This window comes from Phycodurus eques, chromosome 9 (genome assembly GCF_024500275.1).
Source record: "Phycodurus eques isolate BA_2022a chromosome 9, UOR_Pequ_1.1, whole genome shotgun sequence".
In the NCBI taxonomy this organism is placed as follows: domain Eukaryota; kingdom Metazoa; phylum Chordata; class Actinopteri; order Syngnathiformes; family Syngnathidae; genus Phycodurus; species Phycodurus eques.
The window spans coordinates 10,902,571-10,925,974 of NC_084533.1; the positions used below are offsets into that span (position 1 = coordinate 10,902,571).

At 42.2% G+C, this 23,404-nt stretch overlaps 1 protein-coding gene across 4 annotated transcripts in view; it reads right to left on the reverse strand.

Annotated features, from left to right (window-relative positions):
* pcdh19 (protocadherin 19) overlaps window positions 1-23,404 on the reverse strand; it is a 74,375-nt gene that overhangs the window by 30,624 nt on the left and 20,347 nt on the right. For all 4 annotated transcript variants that reach the window (XM_061685415.1, XM_061685413.1, XM_061685414.1 and 1 more), the window contains exon 3: window positions 2,973-3,031. In XM_061685415.1, the coding sequence (XP_061541399.1) occupies window positions 2,973-3,031 (59 nt within the window). The remainder of the gene's footprint in view (window positions 1-2,972; window positions 3,032-23,404) is intronic.

Genomic DNA, 23,404 nt, shown 5'->3' on the forward strand with positions numbered 1-23,404 from the left:
GCATCTGCCTTGCGCTGGGGGCTCATAGTCAATAAAGTAGGGTGGGTGGGGGGATAGGGAAACAATCAACAGCTGCACAGTAACAGTGTGATTTCCCATCATTTGAGTGCCATCCCAGTGGAACAAATTCCCATTTATACACAACACTAAAGAGCAGGGGAATAAATCAACATGTGTTCTTGGAGCAAGTGGAAGGGAGAGAGTGTGTGAAGTAGCAATGAAGGACATTCCAAGGTAGCTGCATCCTCAAACGCTGGCTGAACATTCGCCATTGTGGGGCTGCAGCGGCGGCTAATGGTGACCCTCTGATGTTATCACTGTAATTGCACCTGTCCCGGACCAGGGGGGCTCACTTGGCTCCTGAGGGGCTTGCTTTGTGGGAATCTGCACTTCAATGCTCTTTGTTTACATAAATGCAGGAAATCTTTGGAGGGGAAATTGTCATAATGGGACTTAAGGGAGGGAACGGGGGAAGCTGGGGGCAAACAAAAGAAAGCCTCCATTGTTGAAAAGGCTGCAGGTAACAAAAGGACAATTGTGGAATCAAAAAGAGCCCCCTTGCAAAAATATTCCACAGCCGGAAGGAATTATTTTGACCCCCATGCCAACTTGTTAACACTGCATTCACAAATTGAAATGCCATTTGGGGCAGCACATTGGACTTGTGGTTAGCACATGTACCTCACGTTCAAAGACGTTCGCTGTCTGAATCTCAGGAGACTGCACAGTCTCTCTGTCCTTGTGTGGGGTTTCCCTGGGTACTCTGGCTATCTCCCACATTCATGCATGCTAGGTTAATTGAAGACTATAGATTGTGCTTAGGTATTCATGTGAATGGTTGTTTGTCTGTAAGTGCCCTTGGATTGATTGACTGGCAATCAGTCTAGGGTGTGACCAACCTCTGGGATAAACCCCATGCTATAGAAAATAGATGGATGAGATATCCACTTTGTGAGTTTATAGATACTGTACATGGCTGCTTCAAAATATCTATTCTACTTTCACATAAAACCACACTGGCCAGCTGTTATTTAGCCAAACAGAAACCTTAAAAAGCATCAGCAAGTACCTAGTTGATGTATTCTGACACCTCCAATAATCATATTTTCATTTGCAAAATGTGTATAAAGTTTGTCATCGATACGATATTGACACGTACAATGATGAGGTCATTGAACATATTCTGCTGTGATATGTAATAATTCACAAGTAGTAAAATATTTAATAGATACAATGCACATAAGGCACTTTGTTTTTTTACATTGTTTAAAACACTTTTCTCAATCCTATACTTAAAAGCAACAGTCATGTTTTTTTCCTTCAAGTAACAGCTCCATTTTCAAGATGGTGGTCCACTGACTTCTAATAAAGAGACTAGAATGTCTTTTCTATGACTCAAGGGGTCTTTAATTTTCTCAGATTTAGCTGGACATTGTAATGTTCGGTGCTTGAGTGCTAAAAAGATCATGATGATGCATTGTATTCGATGACTATTATACTTCACAACTACAGTGGTAGCAAAAATACTTTTACTTTTGATTTGAAAAATATGCTTTGGATAAAATTTTAAGTATGAAATTATTTTTAAAAAATACAGATTGTAATCGGTAGAATAAAATCTCTTTCATTGGTGTATCTATATCTCCTACTCTGGACAGTATTTAATATGGTTGACCTGCCTGGACACTTTGTGTAAACGCTAGCTAGCATTAGTGCTACCTTGCTAAATCTCTGTATGATGATGTTGACTTCAAGAAACTGCACAGTCGCTTGATCTATGGCATTTATTTACAAATGTGCTTGACAAATACAGGGGGGGCCAATAAGGAGAATGGAAAATCTTTCATTGCCATGGCAACCATGTATCTCCTTTTCTGGAGGTCTTATATGGTGGACTTCCTTGGACACCTTCCACAATTCTTTCGTGCTACTGCCAATTCTACCTTTTGAAATAGATTTCAATGTAATGATTTCAAGACCCTGATGGTATGCTTATATTAACGCAAGTAAAATTCACTTCACCGCTTAAGAGGGAGCACATTATTCAACGTATTACTTACTCTGCTTTAAAAAAAAAAAAAAAAAATGGTTTATCATATTTTGCTTAAATATTACGTGACATATGATTCACATAAGACAAAAGTAGATTCTAAAAGGGGTAATAGAAAGCTTTTCCAATGCCATGGCGACCACAGATCTCCTACTCTGGAAGGTCTTTAATTTGTTGGACCTACCTGGACACCTTCGCCGTTGTTTAGTGCAACCAAGGATACTAGTTTGCGAAAAAACTAAAAGATGATTTTTACAAGTTTATTTCAAGACACTGATTTTATGGCTTGTTATATATATTATGCACCAAAGTGAATCACCATTCACAACACCACAAACACCATTGACAGCACAGTTGATTAATATCAGATAAATATAGATTCTATAAAGGAGAATAATATATCTTTAATTGTCATAGTGAACCTGGATCTCCTACTTTGGGTGGGTCATTGATATGGTGGACGTGCCTGGACACCTCTCATGTTGTGTTAGAACTAGCATCAGTGCTTGCTTGCAAAAAAGATTCCTTATTACTTATTATTATTCATGCATTATATCCAATTTCTTGTATTATTCCTCCCAACTATAGGGTGAGTAAAAAGGTTACTTTCTGTTGCTTAAAAAAACAGCTTTGCATCATGTCTTGCTTAAGTATGGAATTGATACCTATCAGGTACATGGAGAATCGTAAGCTCCAGTACGTCTAATTCAGTCATTTCTATGCATCTTTTTTCGTCAGCCTAATGAATAATCTTGAGGCTTTCCTTTTTTTATTCTGCATATTCTCTTCCAATCGCTATTATCCCAACTCCAAAACAATCTCATACAAACCGCTGCAAGGATTCCTGTGCTCTCATTAGATAAAACAATTACAGATAACAATGGTAACAAGGTGCTTGGAACAAAAATACTAATGAACATACCTTTTAATGAGGTGGGCTCTGCTGTTCACGTAACTGGAGTCAATTGAATAATTCTCCGTCTGTAACACAGAGCGGGATGGGGAGGTGGGGTGAGTGAGTCAGGGATATGGGTCGGGAGGGGGGAAACAGAGAGACGGATACGTTTAATAGGAGAAGAAACTACAATTATGTTAGCAGGAATTGGTTTTCAGAAGGAATGTGTTTTTACACGTAGGAGCGTGTCCTTGGCTTTGAAACAGTTGAACCCTATTCTTTTAAAGCTCATACACACACAAACACATTGAGGCTGACTGGGAGTTGAGTGGCGCAGTGAACACAAGCTTCTTCAAACCCTTGTCCTCATTCACTCCCTTGCTGGTCAGCACACCATATTTCAAACGGAATCATCATCAGGAAGGCCATCCTTTCATGCAAGAGGTGGAAGAAGAATTCCTTCCAAAAAAATGTCTCCCTCCCCTGCCCTCATGCGAACATTTCACTTCGAACACATTTGAGAAGATTAAACATTAATGTGGAGAAAATGAAATAAATAACAGCGAGAGAAGGAGATGAAATTAAAAGCGTACCGGGGGAAATCTTAACGCCGCAATCAGAGATGAAAAGACTTTTTCAGAATATGCATGCGATAGATCTCTGACCCACATTACAGCGTAAAGTTCAAAGGCATACCACATTCATATTTCGCCCAGCGTTTATATTTGGTGAGGATCTATGACACCCCCCCCCCTCCCCCCCGCATCAATCAACTCCCACTAAATAAAGGGAGGCTTCTCAAAAGAATTATGGAGACCCAGGTGAAAAGCCAGCATGTGACCCTTCATGCAAAGTGTGATCAGATGCAGGTTTATTTTTCCACGGAATGAGAGCAGAGGCAGAGTGGAGATAGAAAGCGGTGATAAGACACTGTGGGTCGACCCCATGACCTCTGTGTGAAAGCAGCTGTGCAGATACTGAAGCTAAGTTTAAATAGTAACAAAACCAAGACAAGAAAAAAAAACACCCTTATGAGGAAGTCAAGTCAATGCAGGTGCTTGTTTTCCAGAAAAGTATACCTCAAAAGTTGCACAAAAAGCGCAAAACCCTGGAGGTTGACACACTAGTGTCTCATGACACTAGTGTTCCTCACCAGCGCTCAGTTCAGCTGGCATCAAAGAATTAACCTTGCTTTAAAAGTGACAAGGAAATCTACAGTGGAACTCCCGCTAACATTTTAGGAGAAAGTATGGCTAAAAAAATCAAACAAAAACCAATAATGTGTGATGTAACGTGGGACTTCAGCAAATCCCACAAGAGTTCAAGATTTGTCACTCAAGCTCAGTCCAAGTTGATTTCCTGCGGTAGAAAATTTATATATGGACAAATTGTTTATAGTGGATATCATCACATGGCAATGCATTGCAATTTGCAAGCAATCGTGCCAATTATAGCCGAATACAAATACAAAGCACGACAAACATGACAAAATGTCATTTAAAAGACCAGCTTGAGCACGTATTGTGGAAATTGCCCTGACCGCAGCAAGATGCACCTTCACTTTGCACAACTTGAACAAACAATTCTTCATCCTATTCAAATCACTCACTAATTTCAAAAATGGAAGAGAAAAAAGTCTATTACATAGATGGTTATTGTCTGCCATAAACACTGTCATCAATTTGGTGGACAGAAAACATCCTGCTTGTCGCGAACTCGCAACATGTTTAATCATAGGATTTAACAGGAAATGACCGACGTTGCCTTCTTCTCGAAACAAGAAGGAGCGACCTTGATGAGTCACTCACTCCGTCGAAGGCTAAGCACAGAAACACATCGCCTCCTCCCACGTTGGTGACCGACCTCCAATTGGAGGGCGTATCGATACGTCTTGCTGCGAGGGGTCAAGTTGCAGCCGAGAGCAGCCGAGGAGGAGGAGGCGGCTGCAAACGGCTCCTTAATCAGGTTGGACAATGTGTTGTTGTGATCCGAGTGGCCCCGGTTTGGCGGCCAGAGCCACTCAATTCCCATAATTATTGTTCTGTTTCATCTGGAGGACTGCAGGGAGGAATGTGACTGATCGCTGTGTCACGATGAGTAGGGAAGGGAGTCGAGGGAGCGGCTTGAAGATGGGAGGAAACAGGCAAGAGTTGACCTGCAGGACACAGAAGCATCACGCCCTCCTCTTCCCTGTTTTTCTTTTTTTTTTAAGCCTTTGCATCTTTCTGTTCAATAAAAGCAGGGTCCCCGGGACAATGGACTCGCCTTTTGCCATCAGAAGAAAACGCAATCTCCTCTAAGATTTGATTTGCCTTCCTTGCAGCACTGGACGCACAGTCGGAAAATAGTAAAGGTTTCTTTATACTTGTGCGGGCCACGACCGCGGAGAGGTCACTGCGGCACAGTTTGCCTTTATACTCGAGCGCAACCCACGCGCGCTGTTTTGAAAGTGTGCTGCACTTCTACGCCGAGTCGGGTGTGTCACTACGGTTGGTGTTGGCTAGGAGACCAAGGGCTGGAGTTTCCTCTGCATTTTATGGCCAGTTCCATCCATCCATCCATCCATTTTCTGAGCCGCTTATCCTCACTAGGGTCGCGGGCGTGCTGGAGCCTATCCCAGCTGTCATCGGGCAGGAGGCGGGCTACACTCTGAACTGGTTGCCAGCCAATCGCAGGACACATACAAACAGACAACCATTCGCACTCACATGCACACCTACGGGCAATTTAGAGTCTCCAATTTATGCATGTTTTTGGGATGTGGGAGGAAACCGGAGTGCCCGGAGAAAACCCACGCAGGCACAGGGAGAACATGCAAACTCCACACAGTCGGGGCCGGGGATTGAACCCGGGTCCTCAGAATTGTGAGGCTGACGCTCTAACCAGTCGGCCACCGTGCCGCCTGGCCAGTTCCAGTAGCCGTTTATTTTTACTTACCAAAAAAAGGAACAAAGCAACAACAATGGCTACTGTGGAACAGTGCCTGCTAGAATGAATGGACCTAGATGACCAGATCAAACTAACCATCGATTTTCTGTGCCGCTTATCCTCACTAGAGTTGCGGGCGTGCTTGAGCCTATCCCAGCTACCTGTATCTTCGGGCGAGAGGCAGGGTACACCTTGAACTGGTCGCCAGGCAATGGCTGGGCACATATAAACAAACAACCATTCGCACTCACATTCACACCTACGGGCAATTTAGAGTCTTCAATCAACCTACCACGCATGTTTTGGGGATGTGGGAGGAAACCGGAGTACGCCGAGAAAACCCACGCAGGCACGGGGCGAACATGCAAACTCCATACATCCGAGGCCAGATTTGAACCCTGTGAAGCTGATGTGCTAACCAGTCGGTCACCGTGCCGCCTGGATGACCAGATGATGCGTTTAATTATATTGCAAAATCGATCCAGAAGGCGGCAGCGTAGGTGGTTTATGGAACGTAGGGGAAAGCTGAGTATGTCAACACAGCATGTGACTAAAACGGACCAATCACAAGGGATTATCTCCGCGGCATTCTGCGAGCGGCGACAATTTGTGTCGCATAGGGGCCGCATAAGGGGCGCGTGGCTCAATGTGTCGATCACATGATGGAATGCCGACGCTGTCGTCCGCGCGATCGCGGGACTATAGAGAGGAATTAAGGGTGGAACAGGTTGGGGTGGGTGGTGGTTTGCGGGGGTGAGGGTGCCAGTAAACATCCGACAAGCTCAGGAGATTTTGTAACAAGATAACAAGGAGAAAAAAGAAAAGACAGAATGTCACAGATACCTCACTCTATGAAGGCGGTGGCGGCAAACTGCAACGCTTAAGTTGAAGCAAGCAGAGGCAGATGGAGCAATAGGCACTAATAAGATGTGAACAAAACTGAACCGTAAAAGGAGTCACCGCCAATCTGTTCAATTTATGGGTAAAGACTTTTCTGTCATGTTCCCTTTTGTCCGACCGTGACAATTTACAGTTTAAAAATAAAACAGCGATAAAAGGGAACGCTATGATGCTGATAAAACAATCATTTGGCTGATGGCATCGCTGCGTGGGTAGAATGCTAAAATTTAAGTGACGCTCGTGCCATTAACTTGTGCAAAGATAAAACTAGAATGAAGGGTACCTACTGAAAATCAATTGTTTATAAATTAGGCTAGTAATGCAATATTAAAACATTAATGCAGCATTAATACACAACAATAAACAAGTGTACCGCATGGCTCACTATTTGGCAAGTGTAAACCATTTGAAACAACATTATGCCTGACAACAGTGAGAATTGGCTGTCTGAAAAAACAACAACATGAAACTACCCAATAATATATTTTTATGATATATAGTTTTCCCATTGCAGGGTGAAAACAAATTCCTTGCAACCGTAAGAGTTATTTGAAAAGTGTGAATCGTCAGTAAAAAGAAAAAAAACATAAATGCCTTACATCAGTGCAAATTGCCAAACACAGCAGGTTTGTGCACTGGACTACAGATGGAAATTAGCTTTCATCTAAACCAGGTGCAAGCATCTCTTCATGTCTTTTGATACTTTAATTAATGTGCACATTGCACAAAAGATTGAATTCAAATTGTGGAAGTCATGAATAATAACATTAAATTACCAAATGTTATGGAATATACCATAATTTCCCCATGTCAGGGTTTCCCCCTGACAAATACCCCAAGATTATTGGCACATTATTTGTGTTAATAATTGAATTAAAAAAAAACTATAAATGCAAACAGGCGATTGTTAAAAATCACAAAAGGAATCAATGTGTGCTGATGACAATAAATTAGCTTACACCATTTTACTACAACCAATCAGCGACCCAGAATAAAACAGAATAATCCAAATTTCCCCATTGTAGGACAAGAACAAATGTCTACACTATTAGGCAAGTGTAAATCTTTGACAAAGAACCATACATGCCGTCCACCTGTGAGTATTGGCTCCCAATTTGGCGAGTGTGAAGCTAAAATATCATTAATAAGCTTTTAAATGTGAAGTAAAGTGAAAATGCAAAATACTAAATTATTTGGCATGGAGGAGGTGACTCCAAATATTCAGATCTAATGCTTAACTATTTCTCACTTTATTAGGTCGCGTGTAATAGACTGTGTAGAAACAATTTATAAACCCTTAATGAAGATATGAACATGTGTTGCATCTCTCATTAAGGGTGAGATGCTGAAGCAGGCACTTGAGGTTTGTGTGTTTTAAAAAGTAGAAAATCAATGACAGACACGAGTGTTTTATGTCTGTCAGAGTTGCAACAATTTAGTTTTCAATTCGGTGGACAAAAACGTCCGCGCTAAAAAGTGCAGTTAAAAAAAACAACAACAAAAAAACAATGACAAACCAGACTGATTGAATTAAATCACTTTGAAATGTAGCTGTGGGGTTTTGTGAGGGCAGACTGGTGTTTGTTCAACTGTAACGTCAACATCAACATACATTATTGCTAAAGAACACAGCAGGCATTCTTTTTTTCCCCTTTTTTTTCTACCACAAACAGGAATGGAAGACATTTGCCAAGAAGATGATCAATAATTTTTTGGGTTTTTTTTAAATAATAATTAGTAACCCAACATAATGCAATATTATAGCATGTCCCTATTTTGGGACTCATTAGGGGTTATTCTATCTAATAAAACTGACCTGGGATCTTATTTGGGTTCTGAGTCTGCGCTTGTGAGGATGGAGAAGACTACGTTTGCATCCCCCTGTGACTGCAACCAAGCTGAACGTTGAGTCTTAATGCACATTTTTGCAGACACAGATGCTTCCCATTGTTGGGCTTTTCTAGCACCAAAATCCCCCGACTTGGCAGAAATGTAATTTTAAAGAGGCGACCGGCTCACCTGTAGGTCTGCAACCCCGCCGAGCCGCTCAGGCCCATTCCGGTGACACGTAAGACAAAGACCCCTCCAACTCAGTAAAAGGGTTTATATTCTGTTTACCCCACACCGCTGAGCTACCATGACCCCTTGCAACCCCCGCCCCCTCTGCCCCGGACGCTGGCAACTATTCCACTTTCTTCCCGATAACAGAATTTCCCATAGATCCTCCGCCCTCTGGTGGATTATAGATTCCCCTCTTCCTTGAGAGGCCAGGGGCCCCTCAGGGAGGATCAGTGGTGAAAAAGCATGGAATAGAGCTTTAGGCCACAGCCACGGTTGTGGATGAGATTACTTTTTCTATTTCTGCTTGCTACGGGGAGTCGCTCCTGATGAATACAGAGTTATTACCATTTAATATCAACGGGCTTCCTCGCACGCTCAAATTATATTCAATCAATTTTGACAGATGGGTACACGTGACAAACAACCTGCCACATTCTCCACATGATTACACTCCATCACCCATCAATTTAGTCCAAAACATGCGGCCCTGTCCCGGAAACAATTTTCCTACCAGTGAATAATTGTGGGTGAGGAAATGTGTTAAAAATCATCCCTTTTTTCTTGGGCTTCAATAACAATTGTAAGCAAGAAACAAAAACAAACCGATTGCCAACAGTCTGTGTTGATAGTGCGGTACATGTCGAGTGTTGTCCCATCAAGCCAAATAATGGTCCCTCTCAAACACAATGACACTTGCGGGTAAAAACAATACCACTTCCTGCTTACGTTTCTGTCTCTGTCGTTTAGCCTTCCCGTGTGAAGGTGAACAAATATTTCCCACTCTTGTCTAAAAAGACAAGTGAACAAATACTTCCCACTCTTGTCTAAAAAGACAATGAATTGAAAAATTTCTCCCCCCCAAAAAAGGCTGGAGAAGTCAGCCTTTATTTATCTCTATTCCAAGAGGTGACATTTATTCACTTCTGTCTTTCCGACAGAACTTTGCCGTGTCTGTTGTTACACATTCACACAGCTATTACAGCTTCACGTATTCAGATAATTAGAGTAGATGCGTGGTAACATCAGTGCCAGGCAAGGTGACAATTTCTTTCAACACATATGACTTTCGGGTGTTAAACTACACATATTGGTCATCCACCTCTGTTACGCCCGAGTTATTACGTCAGAATCTATACCTGATACACATGAACAGCGATGGCCAGCATGAAAGGGGCTTGTTGCGTAAGCATTTGACCAAACTTCCGAGATCAACTACGCATGTTTGGAACTCCAGTTTCCTTTTCAGTTTTGTGACACAGTGTCTATGCAGCTCAACATCCCAAATCTGACATCGTGTTCTTCTTCTTCAGGGATGCAGGCTTTGCTTCTGCTGCTCACAGTCAAATGGTGCACTCAATTTTGCCGTTTCACCACCGATCAAAATTCAATTCCACACAATCGACAGAATTTTCACAATCGCTTAATCGATTAATCAGTTTCTACACCCATCCGCACTGCCTACATCAAGAAAGTGCAGATGATGCCGATTAGTTTTTGTTCTTTTACTGTCAGACACAGACAATAGTCCAGACTTGTCTCCATGTCACTCAGGCCTAGAGGCTCCACAGACGTCCAGTTGGAAGAGATGTGATTAATTATACATACATTGATAGAAACTGCATTAATTATTCATGTGTTTTAGAGCCATTTCCCCCCTTTCAGCATGATGAAAAGCTCTTAAATAATAGGCCCCCCTCTGCAGACATCTGCATTCCAGTGTAGTCGAGCGACGCTTAAGCAGCTTAAGTCTGTTGTCTTTCTGGTTGAGGAGGGGGTCGCCGCTCACCTCTGACATTTTTTTTCCAAACTTTGGTGGCCATGTGACTTCCTGCAGTGGTTGTTTTGTGTCGCCTTTGTCCCGAGTGACAAGGCTGGTCGGCGTCAGTTGAATAGCGATCTTGGTACTGCATCACAAAACTCCTGAAGCCGCGTAAGGTTTTCATTGAACACCTGTTCAGCATTCATGACCGCACGTGCCCACAGACTTCCATCTCCGAGTAAGAAAGAAGAGTATAAGATAAGGTTCTACGGTTTTACATAATAATGAGGCTGGAAGGTTGTGGGAGAAAAATGTATCTGCGCAGTTTCCTATAACAAATCAGCTTAAAGGGACTCTAAGCAGATATCTGTGTTTTGTTTCTAAATACATTAAATATGTTTGAAGATAAGTGCTGAAAACATAGGCAAAAACATAACAATATAGCGCTGGATTGTTGAGAAATAGCTTAAGCAACTTTTTCATCGTTTGAATTGTCCTGATTTTGTGGGCCGGGCTAAAACACAGCCCCGTGACATCATGGGGCGGGGGCTTATACTTCCTAGTGTGAGTTCCCTCCCCCACTATAAAAGAAAAAAGTGATGTCATTCCGTTTGGCTGCTCAGCTGAGTGTTAGCTGTGCTTAGCTTCCATAACAAGTCCCATTTACCACTCAAGCACGCAGTTAGCAAACCATCGATGGCTATACCCCGAAAATGCGTCTTCGCTGGATGCCTCAATTTACAGAACAACTCGGTGACGATTTTTTTTTAAGCTCCCAAAAAATGCGGGAAAAAAATGTGACTTTTTAAAGACACGCGGATGGTGAGCTGAACATCAACGTGACTGCAGTGCGCATTTTACGACGGATAGTTTTGTTTTGTAGTTTTGTGTTTTTTTACGACAGATAGTTTTGTAAACTTTCACCAGAGACAACATGGTTTTGTGGGTAACTTGATTCTGATGGATTAACTTTTTGAAGACACACGCGATGGCGAGCTGAACATCAACGCAACTCTGCAGTGCGCATTTTACGACGGATAGTTTTGTAAACTTTGACCGGCGACAACATGCTTTCGTGGGTAACTTGATACTAGTGAACGGGGCAGTGCCGACTGTCTAACTCCCTGGGCTTCCTCCTACCCTCCCGCTGTCGTCAGGTGCTGTGTTCGGTAGTGATGGCGAGATGAAGCTTCGTGAAGCATTGTAACGCTTCAGCCATTGGTGCTTTGATGCTTCATTGCACACTGGCGATGTGCGTAATCACAGGCAGCTGTATCTTTACCACATGCAGTGTGTTCAGCGTTGCATTTTTGCGTCTTTTTGGCTCTTGTGAATGACAATGTATTACAAAACAATGTTTGACCAACTAATTTGCCAACATAAAGTGTATATATATATTTTAACGTATTCTGTGTGCTTAAAATGTTCATCATCACTGGTATGGCAGGTTGTATAATGTTTTTCTGTCACTTTGGGAGGATGGCATGGGCTTAAGAGGGCAGAGGATTTTGAAAGTACTTATTTAGAAATAAAAAATTATCATAATTTTTGTGTTGATGTGATTCATTCAAGAGCAAGATTTTAAAATTGGGGTGCAGTCATTTCTCCTTTCCCAGTGAGGTTTTATTTTACCTTGCTTTCTGTGAACACAATATATACTTTCCCCATGAATAAAATAAGAAACAGTTTTTGATACACAAAGGTAATTGATAAGCCACAATGATATTTCCTTGTGCTGCGCAGCCCTGCTTGGGGTTCGAACTCAGGCGTCAACCATACCCCATGTCGAGTGCACCAACAGCTTAGCGGGCAGCAGTCTCTTTCCCAGGATTCCGAGGAGTGAAATGGATCTGCTTGCTATCGACTGTCCAAACTGCTGTCAACACTCAAAACTCTATTAGCCGATACAAACTGCACAGTCTTTGTCCAACAGCGAGGCTTCGGACGTCATCACTTATGCGATGAAGTAAGCCTTGATACGCGCTTTGCGGAAACGCCCCCTCCATTACTCGACACACGCCTCGAAGACTCGGCACATCTCGTAACATCACTAGTGTTTGGCTGTGACATTATGTTACCAACAACGAGGGTACATTGACTTGTGTTCTTATTTTTATGATTATACTCCACATTAACCATTCGATTTTTAAGTTGAGCCTCCTAACGTGATTTTACATCGTATAAGCTATTACCCCCTCAGTATATTTGAGTCCTCGACACGCCCACAGTGTCTGAGAGGTCAGAGGTGGCCCTTATTTTTTAAGTTTTGAAACCTGATTTTATATACTTAGTGATTTGTTTTATTCATTCAAATTTGACAGGCTTGTTAACATTACTCTTCTCTGTGGTGTGTCGAATTTACATGCCATTTTTTTGGGCCCGCTTAGTGCCACTTTAAGAACTCCCTCTTGAGGGGAAGACGTTGGGGATTTGATTTCATTTGGATCTCAGACCAAAACGTTTTTAGTCAGCTCATCCCCACCAAACAATATGTAAATTGCCATGAAGGAGCAAGGTTTCGTTTCAGGAAAAGATGAGCTTTGCATCTTTTCTAAAAAGGATTTGTGGTTATGACCCTTTAGGACCAAGCACTACACACAAAATAATTAGCAGTCACTTATTTGTTTTTTTGGTGAGCAAATTATGAGATCGCGCTGTCTCCTCTTGGTTGTGCCCTACATTAGCCAGTGTTGTGTGGAGAAGTGAGGCAGACTAATTTAGAGCATGAGATATCCCTAAAGGATTCCATCACCTCCCTTGGGCCGGGCCTTACAAACACACATTCTGCAACAGTGTGCGTTACGTAAACACTGCCGACTGAGTAAACAGCATAACTTTAAGTTACTTTTGAAGCAGGACAGAAATTAGCGAGCATCTGATTAACTAATTTTCATGCTGGGAGGAGAGAAATTAGCCGAAAGAGTTGTGATTAAACTTCCCCCTTACATGATGGAGCATCTCTTTGTAAATCTCCTCTTTATACATTCGGCTGGATTTTCAAGGGCTCTGTTCTAAATTTAAAGCTCAAATCCGAGAGCTATTAATTTATTATTTTAGTTTCACGTTTATGTAACACCTGAGACAAACCCAATGCACAACTATTGAAGTATCATCATGTCGTGGCCCCCGGGATCCTCTGCGAGGTGCCATGTCGCTGGCTGAATGTGTCTTCCGTGAGTGGGCTGATTTTGGACACCTGTGGTGTCCAGGAGTCCCAGTCTACATAAATCGTGTGGAGAATATTTCACTCGCTGTTTCTCTCCTTAGCTGTCCACCCCTGGCTCCAGGACAGCCCGTCCAGCCTGCACATCACTCCTTTGGTCTTGCGTTTGATTATGTTTTGTTATCCTTAGAATATGTTTACACCTTACATCACCCACAGATTTTCCACTCATCGACTCACTACATGACTGCCTCTACTACTCTATGTATGTACTTTATTTATACATCGTAATTTGGTCTATTTTGGGTCCGTTGTATTTATTTTTGATTTATGTATTTCAATCAACTATGAGTAATCTTTATACATAGTGTTTCCCTTTTTTTTTGCAGCCTTTAAGCCAAGGTCATAACACACCGGGCAATAAGGAAGTAAAGAATTTGAATGATCGATGTGGATACAGTACCGTATATAGTATCTGTAAATTGTCACAGTAATTACCAGAGCAACACTGACATATTTGACTGTCCCTAGTACCGTAAATGCAATAATGAACAGGACCTCATACCGTCACATCTGCGTGGGACAGGGGAAAGTTTCCAAGTCTGTTGGATGGAGGACTAGATATGAGTATACAGAGTTCTTACAGGTGGGGGCCTCCATGAATATCTTCAGGGCTGCATATTAGGTCTAGCTTGGACTTTATAGAGTTGATTTAATGAGTTTATTAGGAGTTATCTTGCTTTGCCAACACACAAAGACAGAAACTTGCTTTCTTTTGCGATTGAGCATCATCCATCCGTCTCGTATACAAGTTTGGGAGCAATTGAACAAAATCTCTGGGACAAGTTCGTTTTTGCCTGGAAGTGACTCAAAAATGCCTGCTTCAAACCTACAATGGATTCCTGTGTCTTTTCAGGCATAGGTTCTTGAGACTTTTTTGTGGGTATACTCATGCATAACATGCTGACCAAACTTCATGTTGCTCAGTAAAACTGGCTTCGGAGGTAGAATTTTAAAAAAACATATATTATGGTCCAATTTTTGAGGGTCCCACCTGCAAGTCCTTACCAAAATGAATACACATTTTAAGTCTGGGAAAACTTTTAACTTTTATTTGGTTTAAGAATAATAGAACTGAAGAAACAAAGCAGTGTCAAAAGGACCTTTAAGTTAATAAATAATAGAAAGCAGTGCTGCGCGATTATGGCCAAAATAATAATCACAATTATTTTGATTTATATTCTAATCACGATTTGTTCCTCGTGTGAGGGAAAAATCTTTATTTTTATTGCACTACTTTTCAACAAACAATATGCAACAGTTTTCAGTGCAAAATTAATCTTTAAACGAGAATAAATGATAGATAATAATAAAAAATAAATGTACCCCAAAATAATTCTACCGAGGGCTAACTGAATAAATATGTTTTTACAAAGTGAAATCACAAATTGCAACTTAATAGAAGCAAATACAGTTAATGCATGAAACGCAATCACATTAGGCTGTATGCACCGACTTTTCATTTAAAAAATCTCTGTCATCACTATAATGAATTGTCGAGGACGGTACGTCTCCGTTCTGCTTGACCATTGATCAGTCGTGCACGGTCGCAAGCTGCAAAGAACTCGACAGCAGTGATGTCCCTCTATTTACTTCTGCTGTTTTTTTTTTTGTTTTTTGCTGTGGTCAGGTCAGCCAAAAGGTTGAACTCAAGGCAGCCGCTAGAACGATTGTTAATAGGGTCTTACCGTGACACGCTGTCTCTGCTGAGAGCGCGTACTTCAAAATAAAAGGTTCATATATTACTACAGTGGACATCAATGACATTTTATTTTTTTTATATTTTATTTTGAAGTTGGCCACGGAGCCGGTCCTTGATAAGGCCTTAACCATATGTATTAATAAACACTTAACTGTACGTTCGCCCCCTGGTGGCTGGCTGACTAGGTTGCGGGGACTGCTACAAATGAAGCACTTTTCATATGCAGCAGTGCCCGCATATTAAATGTAAAAAACCGCCGATGATCAGGCTCATTTAAACGTGGTACCTAAAATCGCGATGACGATTAAAATTCGATTAATTGTGCAGCCCTAATACAACATTTATTTCAATGACATCTGGTTCCACATCCTATCTGTCCGTTTTCGCTGCAGATGCATCAGCAGGTATCCGATTCAATCTGATTTGATGTACTTTTGGAAGAAGCCTAATTACATGCCACGTACCATGCTGCATTCCCCCAATTGTGCCACTTGGGAGCAAAAAAATGTTGATAAAACCATGTAGTGGAAGGCAGCAGTTCCATCTTTCCCTGCAGCACACACCCACCCACACACACACACACACACACAAACACACACACACACACACACACACACGTTGCCCCGCCCCTGCACTGTGACAAGGCATCCTTCCAGACATTTCAGTCCATTGCAGCAGCTCATTACAGAGCGCGAAGTCTCAGCAAGCGGATGCACTTGCTCAGAGATGGATTGAGTTGGTCTGTTTATTGACATGCCTTAATCTGACACTGGGTAAAGGGAATTAGTCACCGCCTCGAGGCATACTCCACCATCACGAGCCACTCCGACAAACAGGGCGGCAGCGCCCAGTATACGAGTGGAACTTCATCAGCGTTCACTAATCCCACCACCCCGGGCCAGTCTCGCAAACAAATTGTGTTTACACTCTGGACTGCTCGGGTGAAGAGGCGACGCAACCTTTTAAAGGGAACCCAGCACAGGTGCATGTGCTACAATATCTGTGCGCACCGGCATCTTAACCCAGCTCGTGTCTGACAAACCAAAGATCAAAAACTGATGCGCTTCTCAAACCGTTTGAGTCCAGGGAATCCTTACAAGGGAGACATTTTTCATCATCCCAACCTCCAAATAAACATAACTACCATTTGTACCCCTAAATGCCAAGATAATTTTATTGGGTGGGTGGGAGGTCGTCAGTTTCAACCTTAATATTCATGCACTGTTTAATAGAAAGGAACTTACCCAAATTAAATTGAATAATTATCCATCGTCACTAGATGATGTGCGCTGCTTCCACGAACAACAGGGCTGGGAACAGAGAGAAGCTACTTTACAGAAGCACAGTCAGTCCTGCAATCTTAGCTTTTTGGTTGCTATTTTATTGATTTTTATGACCACTGTCCTGACTATTTCTCAAAAAAGGCAACCATAGATTTTAAATCCTGTCAAGAAGTAAACAACATGAGTGGAATCCTTTTCACATTGTTTTACGTAAGACTGGAAAAAGAGCCCGGTGTTCGTTGTTGTTTTTTTTTCAAGATGGTGCCATTAAGTAGCTGAAGGAGAATGTCGGTGCTTGCGCTTGGTTGCCCTCTCGGCCGCAGGTTTGCAGCAGCAACATTTCTGAGAAGGGAAATGTCGGTGCTGCTCGACTGTCGCCGCTGGTTGCTTTTGAGCCTCGATAGGCAGCACTTTCAAGCTCTTTCAATAGCCGCGGAAACGTCGGAGCTGGTGGAGCGCCTATGATGGTGCTCTACGACTGGACAGGTAGACAGGGGAGCTGAGGCAAGCGAGGAGCGTCGGCAAAGGATGAATTGAGGAGCGATGCTGACCTAGATGGGACTGGAAAATGGAGACACTTTCTGGATGTATATTACTCGGAAACGAACGCTACAGTTGCTTTTTTCTGTTTGAACTTGAGCTTGTGGCAAACGGGAGTGACGTCATGCATGCTGTGATTGCAACATCTATGATCAACTGGTAAAGGGAGAATCAAGAAATCCTCTTTCACCTACAGTAAAACCACTTGATACAACAAAGGGGATGAATGTTTTTCTCTGTCTTTATGTTTCATTTGTTCGTCTTTGTTTGAGATTGTTTTTGTGACAGTGGCCTCTTGGAAAAGTAATATTACCCCTCTGTATGTTCCACATATCTTGAGGACTGATAATAAAATGCTACCATACCATACCAATCTATAGTAAGTTTTGCTGATTATTGCCAAAGACATAGTGCCCATTTATACATGGCAAAAGCAGTGATTTAGCGACATGTTCAAAACATTTGACCCGCAATGTGCTTCCAAGCTGCAAATATTTTAAATAGGTGGCCTTGCCTCAACTGGCCAAATATACTTGAGAAAAGAAAGTGAGAGCGCTAGAAATGCAGTGCTCAAGTAGGGATGTCCCATTTACGTGATACGTCAAAATCACATCAGAGCTTTTAAATGGCCCGAAGCTAAGGTAGTAATGAGTAATGTAAAGTATGTTATGTGTTATGTTATGTTATTTTATTCTATTGGACATATGTTTGACAAATGACACAACATAATCATCATTTTGCAGAGCCCCAAGTTATGGCTCTTGGACACAGGGGGTCCCAGGACCCCAGATTGAGAACCACTGCTTTAGATAACGCCACGCCTATCAGTGATCCAGATAAGCAGATACTGCGTAATGATTTTGATCCTGTTTGCTGGTAAATCAATGAGATGCACATCTGTTTGGTCATCTATGGCAATGGTTTTACTAGGCAGCTGTCAGAGTGACAGCAGAGTATTAACTGCTTTCACATCATCGCTGCATCTGCAAATCCGGCTTCTTAACAGGATCGGGTGCTCTCCAAAGGGAATAACATCTAGTGCTGTGCTTCTTTTTATAATCCATTTACAATGAGAAAAAAAATACAGCGGGTGAAAGAATAAATAAGGCGGGGAATAAACGTTGTGCATTCCTGATGAGTCAGGATGGGGAATAACGCAATAGGAATCTGCAGTGAAATGTGTTGACCCAGACACACACACACAGTTACAGTGGGAATAGAAACTGGAGCAGGGGCCTGCTGGAAGAGAAAGAGTGGGGCCAGATGCAGTGGGCAATAACAATGACCCACTCGTTGCTCGTTGGGGGGAAGTGATTGTGTGTGTGTGTGTGTGTGTCGGGGGAATAGCTGAACTGACTTCATTTAATTGAATTTGTATTTTGTCCGACTTTGGGGGGTGAACAGCTTTTCACCGTGGGGGGATGTACGGGGGTCATGAAAAACAGCAACAGACGGTGAGTCTGTGCCTCCTTCCCGCTGTAGCGCATTGATGGGGAAGCCGAGGTGCTGCTGTATTGCCACATACATACATACGCAAACACATATCTTGTTTTCCTGTAATTATGTCTCCATTATGAAGTCTAATCTAACCCCTTGAAATGCATCTTACACTGCAGCATCCACCTTTCCACAGGTTTGATTCCTTAAAATGAAGTCTTTTTTAATCCTTTTGTTCTGCCACCATAAACAACATGTAGTCATTTTCGATGCTTATCAAAAGCGCCGCTCTGTGCGCGTTTGTGTTTGTATGTCAGCGTGTGTGCTAAGCTGTTATCTTGCAAGAACATATCTCCAGGCTGGATGTTTATCTGGGCTGATTGGAAGAATTGCGGCACGGTGGACGGCTGGTTAGAACGTCTGCCTCACAGTTCTGAAGACCGGAGTTCAATCCCCGGCTCCGCCTGTGTGGAGTTTGCATGTTCTCCCCGTGCCTGCGTGTGTTTCCTCCGGGCACTCCGGTTTCCTCCCACATCCCAAAAACATGCATGAATTGGAGACTCTAAATTGCCCGTAGGTGTGAATGTGAATGTGAATGCGAATGGTTGCTTGTTTATGTGTGCCCTGCAATTGGCTGGGAGCCAGTTCAGGGTGTACCCCGCCGCCTGCCCGATGATAGCTGGGATAGGCTCCAGCACTCCCGCGACCCGCGTGAGGATAAGCAGCTCAGAAAATGGATGGATGGATTGGAAGAGTTCGCCTTGTCCTAGTGCCACAGTACACAATATTATCTTTTGTGTTTCATCACTCCATTTCTCCCAAGCCCCGATAGTTTGATAGTCAATGGTGGAGAAATCCCTTTAGTCACTCCCAGGTGTCTAATGTACTTTTACTTGTAATCTGTGAATTTCATAAATCAAATGGGGGAGGAAACAATCTGCACACAATCAAATGCTTCAACTCCCTTTTGTACTGCAGCGAGTGGGAGGCATGGCTGTCACTATTAAGCGGAGGAGAAACAGCTGCAGCGAGCGAGTACACAAACAACACAACACGCCTTTCTCCTGACAGCTACAGTGTAGAGAAAAACAGCGCAGGGCTCGGCCATCGAGTCAAGCTCCTCTTTTGTAATATGTGCACTCAAAGCAGTACTGTAGTTTTGATTGCAAACAAAGCATTACTATTGTTTTAGATCATACAATATTTGATCTAACGTGTCCATGAGATAATGTTGTGGTGTAGCAACAGCCGAGAGAAAGTGAGGCGTAATGGTTTTTACAAGGTTTCACAATTCAACAGTCGTAACTAATCATCCAGCCCTGTTTGCCTAAATGGGCTAATGTATAAACAGCATGTAAGAAGAAACTAACACACTTTTGGTGTGGGGCCAGACTGAAATGTTTGTCTACTAAATCTTAATACACAAAGTAAATGGACTGAGGTTCCATAGGCTGGTGAAGTTAGCATGTCATTGTCATTAACGTCTGAATCCTCTGAGCAGGTGTTTTTCTCATAAAGTAACAGGCCATCTGAATTACTTGCGTTGATTATGTCGAATTGCATTTGAATGCCAGCTCTGAGCTTTCCCGTATTTTAATTTTGTTTTAATTTTGTTTAAAAAAGGAACTTCATACTTACTCGCTAACTCAATTGTGCAAAAGCACAATGGTATAAAATCAGCAAGTGTAAGTGCATGGAGCAAGATTCTGTACGTCTGAATCGTCAAGAGTATTGTAGGTGTTTTAGATGCTCATATTTGTCCAAAAGTAACAGCGAGTATTATTACTGCAGTTACACGTTTAACTGCCAAGACGTTTAGGTCAGAGCTTCAACTCTCCTGGCTTTCTGTTGTTTTGTTTTTTAAAAAGACAGTTTATGTTGACCTGTTAAATAAATTTTCCGAAAAGCACACTTTCATCACATTGTATGAAATCGGGTAAAAGTAAAGTTAGCATATTGGTATGTCTGAATCATAGGCGTAGGTGTTTTATGCTCATATTTCTCAAAAAGTAACAGAAAGTGTGAATTATTAAGTTAACTACAGTTGTTAGCTCTGAGCTTTCCATTTTGTTATCTTGGTTCAAAAAAAAAAAAGTGTGGTTCCTGTTCACTTGCTAATTAAATTGTGGAAAACCTGCGTCAAACTGTATAAAATTGGCTGGCGAAGTTAGCGCATGTATTAGGTGTTTGCATATTTTATATGTTGCTATTTCTCAAAACGTAATGGGGTTTCTGAGTTTGCAAACATACTCGTCGGCTTGGCTGCAAAGGCATTTATTTCGGAGTTCCAACTCCAGGATCTTTCTGTTTCGCTATTTGCTCTTTTAAACAAGGCAGTTAATCACACCATTTGAAATCGATATTTAAAAAAAGAATAATATTTAATGCATTTTTTTTTTTGATTGTGTCTTAAATGGCCCATCCTGACAGGAAAGTACAAAATAAAATGACAGCCACAAAAATCTTATTTTGTCTTAACGCAGAGGCCAGAACTGCCTGTTCAAGACTATCAGACGCTCTCCAGTAATCATCTTTTTTTCCCCTTCCCTCCCCTGGCCCCTATCAAAAGATGTTACTGTGCAAAATGTCAGTGGGAGAGAGAGAGAGAGAGGGAAAAAAGAGGCGAGAAGTAATCTCCATCTCCTTTTTGATCACAAGTGGAATAATTGGAACCCTCTTAGGCTCATTACACGAGTTGCCCGCCAGCCAAAAGATAACTCCAGCTGCCCCTCTCCATTCATGTCGAAGCTTTGAAAAATACGGATTTCTCCAGTAACAACTCTTTATGCAATGCAATGACAAGAAGTCCTATATTAAAGGGCAGTGGAGTTTTTTTGTAGTCATATAGCATTCAACAAGTATAGTGAAACATCAGTCTAAAGTAGTGAAAAGAAAAAAAAACAATAGAAATGATAAAGTTGGCTTGTTAATCACGAACCCTGTGACTGATCTGCTCTGCGCTACTATCAAAATTGTGTTTGTCATGATTATGATTTTAATTACTATTACTGTGTCACCCAGATTAACCTTAGGGGTGGTTTTAAATCACCTGCACTGATGGCAGCTCAGTCATGCCTGTGAAGAACGGCGGCAATGTCCCCTCAGATAAATCCACTCTAATTAGCCGTGTGCCTTACAGGGCCTATGTGCTGCTAATAATTATAGCTTTTGTCGCAAAGGTCATGCAAAACTATTTAGAGAAGATGCAGGCTGCATGGATAATGAGAAGAAAGTAAGGGACGGGGAGATGATGGCGTTCTTCTTCTTTGTTACCTTTTAGAACTGCTTTTAAAACTGATTTAATTGCAAGATGCATAGCAGAACTCCGTTTCAACAAAAAGCTACACGGGATGTCTTTGTGCCTTTGGAGGTGAGGTCGCTGCGCTCGTCCCCATTTGTTGCATAGCTGCCGTCTAATGCCTTTACGCTAACTGTATAGGTCCCATTGTTAATTGTGAAGGGGCAAGGTTTGTTTTGCCAACTGTGATCAGTTGTTTACAGGCTGAGACAAAAGCGCCGTGGCAAACAACTCCCTCCGGTGAGGTGCTTCTATTTCCACACCAGCCTCGCTTTCCCTATGTGGTTTTGGCGACATCTTAACTCCCTGGCTGCCTCCCGAGATAAGAGCTCAGGGTTTTTTTAAAGGCGGCATCCGCAATGAATTTACAGTCACCTTGTCACCGTCGCACCGTGGAGAAATAAGCAACAGCCTCACACTTACATATCTCAAGCAACACATATGCTTTAGTGTGCCAGATTGGTGTCTGTTCAACTGTCGCAACTATTAAATGCAACTGGGAGGGTGAACTCTTTCTTTCACACCACCTTAGCCGTGCAGTCGTGGGTTTTTCTTCCCAACTTTTATTTGATTTAGAATTTTCTCTGGCTTCCTCCCACATTTCAGAAAGATGCATTTTAGATTCACTAAAGACTAAATTGTCCCTAGGTGTGAATGTGGGTGCGAATCGTTGTTTGTCTAGCTGTGCCCTGCAACTGGCTGACGACCAGTCCACGATGTACCCTGCCTCTCGTCCAAACTCAGCTTGTTTGTTGGACTTTAAAAAATGCCTCAAAACTCCAGATTTCAAACCACCATCAAACAAACCTCACAAGACTTCAGCATGCCAATTCAGCTCTCGGAGCATTTAAACGATTAGCTACAAGGTTGTATTTATTCGTGCCTGAAAGTCTGTGACTTTTCTCGCTTTCCTTTGTTGCTCATTTGCGGTTCGACAGTTATCACATTTTTTATACAAATCCTGGGAGTCACGTGTTTGATTTGATGGTGTGATGTGTGCATGTCAGTTAACGTGTAGTCAGTGTGCTAATAAACCCCAACAAGCATGTAATTATGAAATTTATGTAAAAATTGTGCAAAATGAACAAGAGTAACACCAGTACAAGCTGCTATGAAAATTTGGAAGGTTTTACTCCAGTCTAACAATTTGAAATTTGACATAAAAAAATTCAGATTTTCAAACTGCCATCAAGGAAATCTCACTGGACTTCATATTGTGTGACAGTTAGGGTCAGAGAGCATTTAAAGCGGAGGAGAGTGCGTGTGGTTGTGTGTGTGTGTGGGGGGCGGGGGGGGGGGGGGGTATGATGTCACCACTTTGTATGTAG